At 43.7% G+C, this 1,593-nt stretch overlaps 1 protein-coding gene across 1 annotated transcript; it reads left to right on the forward strand.

Annotated features, from left to right (window-relative positions):
• Positions 1-338: 338 nt before the first annotated feature.
• LOC102827252 (olfactory receptor 10V1-like) lies at positions 339-1,268 on the forward strand. The gene has a single exon (XM_006876464.1). It carries the CDS (start codon positions 339-341, stop codon positions 1,266-1,268), a length of 930 nt encoding a protein of 309 aa, XP_006876526.1.
• The last annotated feature ends 325 nt before the right edge of the window (positions 1,269-1,593 follow it).

A 1,593-nucleotide genomic window follows, 5' to 3' on the forward strand; every position in this document is an offset into this window, starting at 1 on the left:
GCTGGTGGGTTTGAACCACCGACCTTGTGGTTAGCAGTCCAGTACTTACCCTACAACACCACACCAGGAGTCTGTGGTATTAAAGCAATGATCATCAAAGTTCCCACCATTTAGAATGTTTCAGTCTTTGGTACTTGAGGATGCAGGAGAAAGATGAGGATATGGTAGGTTTACAAATGATATAACCAGCTTTAAAATGAAAGTATGCACCTAAGTAGGAGCTACCTCTGAAAATGATGCTGACATTGAAATGGAGGGCTTGGAAAAGGGTCATATTAAACTATAGATGCCTGGAGGCTCTGACTTTCTTTCCTATTGGCAGGTCTAATATACCACTCATGGAAGGAATAAATAAAACTTCAAAAATACAGTTCTTCTTCCGTCCATTCTCCACTCACCCTGAGGTGCAGATGGTGATTTTTGTGGCCTTCCTGGTGATGTACCTGACCAGCCTCAGTGGAAATGGTACCATCGCAGGCATTGTGCAGGCCAACCACTCCCTCCACACTCCCATGTACTTCTTCTTGGCTAACTTGGCAGTGCTGGAAATATTCTATACATCTTCTATTGCCCCACTAGCTTTAGCCAACCTGTTGTCTATGGGTAAAACGTCTGTTTCCATCACTGGATGTGGCACCCAAATGTTTTTCTTTGTCTTCTTGGGAGGTGCTGACTGTGTCCTGCTTGCAGTGATGGCTTACGATCGCTTTATAGCGATCTGTTACCCTCTGAGATATACCCTCATCATGAGCTGGTCCTTGTGTGTGCAGCTGGTAGCAGGGTCGCTCGTTCTGGGATTCATGCTGTCGCTTCCATTGACCATTTTAATCTTCCATCTACCATTCTGCAACAACAATGAGATCTACCACTTCTACTGTGACATGCCTGCAGTCATGCGTCTGGCTTGTGCAGACACACATGTTCATGAGACTGCCCTCTATGTTATCAGCTTCATTGTCCTAAGTATCCCTCTTTCACTGATCTCCATCTCCTATGTCTTCATTGTGGCAGCTATTTTACGGATCCAGTCAGCAGAAGGGCGCCACCGAGCCTTTTCCACCTGCTCCTCTCACATCATAGTGGTCCTCCTGCAATATGGCTGCACTAGCTTTATATACTTGTCCCCCAGTTCTAGCTACTCTCCTGAGATGGGCCGGATGGTGTCTGTGGTCTACACTTTCATCACTCCTATTTTAAACCCATTGATCTACAGTATGAGGAACAAAGAACTGAAAGAAGCCCTTAAGAAGACTCTGAGAAAGTTCTAGATACTTGGATGATCCTATGATTTATCATTTACACTGGGACACTTTGCTTTTTTAAATTTTTTATTGTGCATTGAGTGGGAATTTACAGATCAGAGCAGTAGTTTTACATTCAACAAATCATGCACTTCGTTTCGTCTCAATGATTGCATTATTCTCAATGCAACATCACTTATCCCACTTCTGCCTTATGTTTATTCTTTCCATACCTCATTATTTCCCGTCCCTTCTGAATTTGGTCCTTGGATAAATGCCTCCCTTTTGATCTCAAATGCATGACCAATCTATGTGTGCATACCTCACTGGTGTTGTTGTCCACCATATGTGT

This window comes from Chrysochloris asiatica, unplaced genomic scaffold, assembly GCF_000296735.1.
Source record: "Chrysochloris asiatica unplaced genomic scaffold, ChrAsi1.0 scaffold00381, whole genome shotgun sequence".
Lineage (NCBI taxonomy): Eukaryota > Metazoa > Chordata > Mammalia > Afrosoricida > Chrysochloridae > Chrysochloris > Chrysochloris asiatica.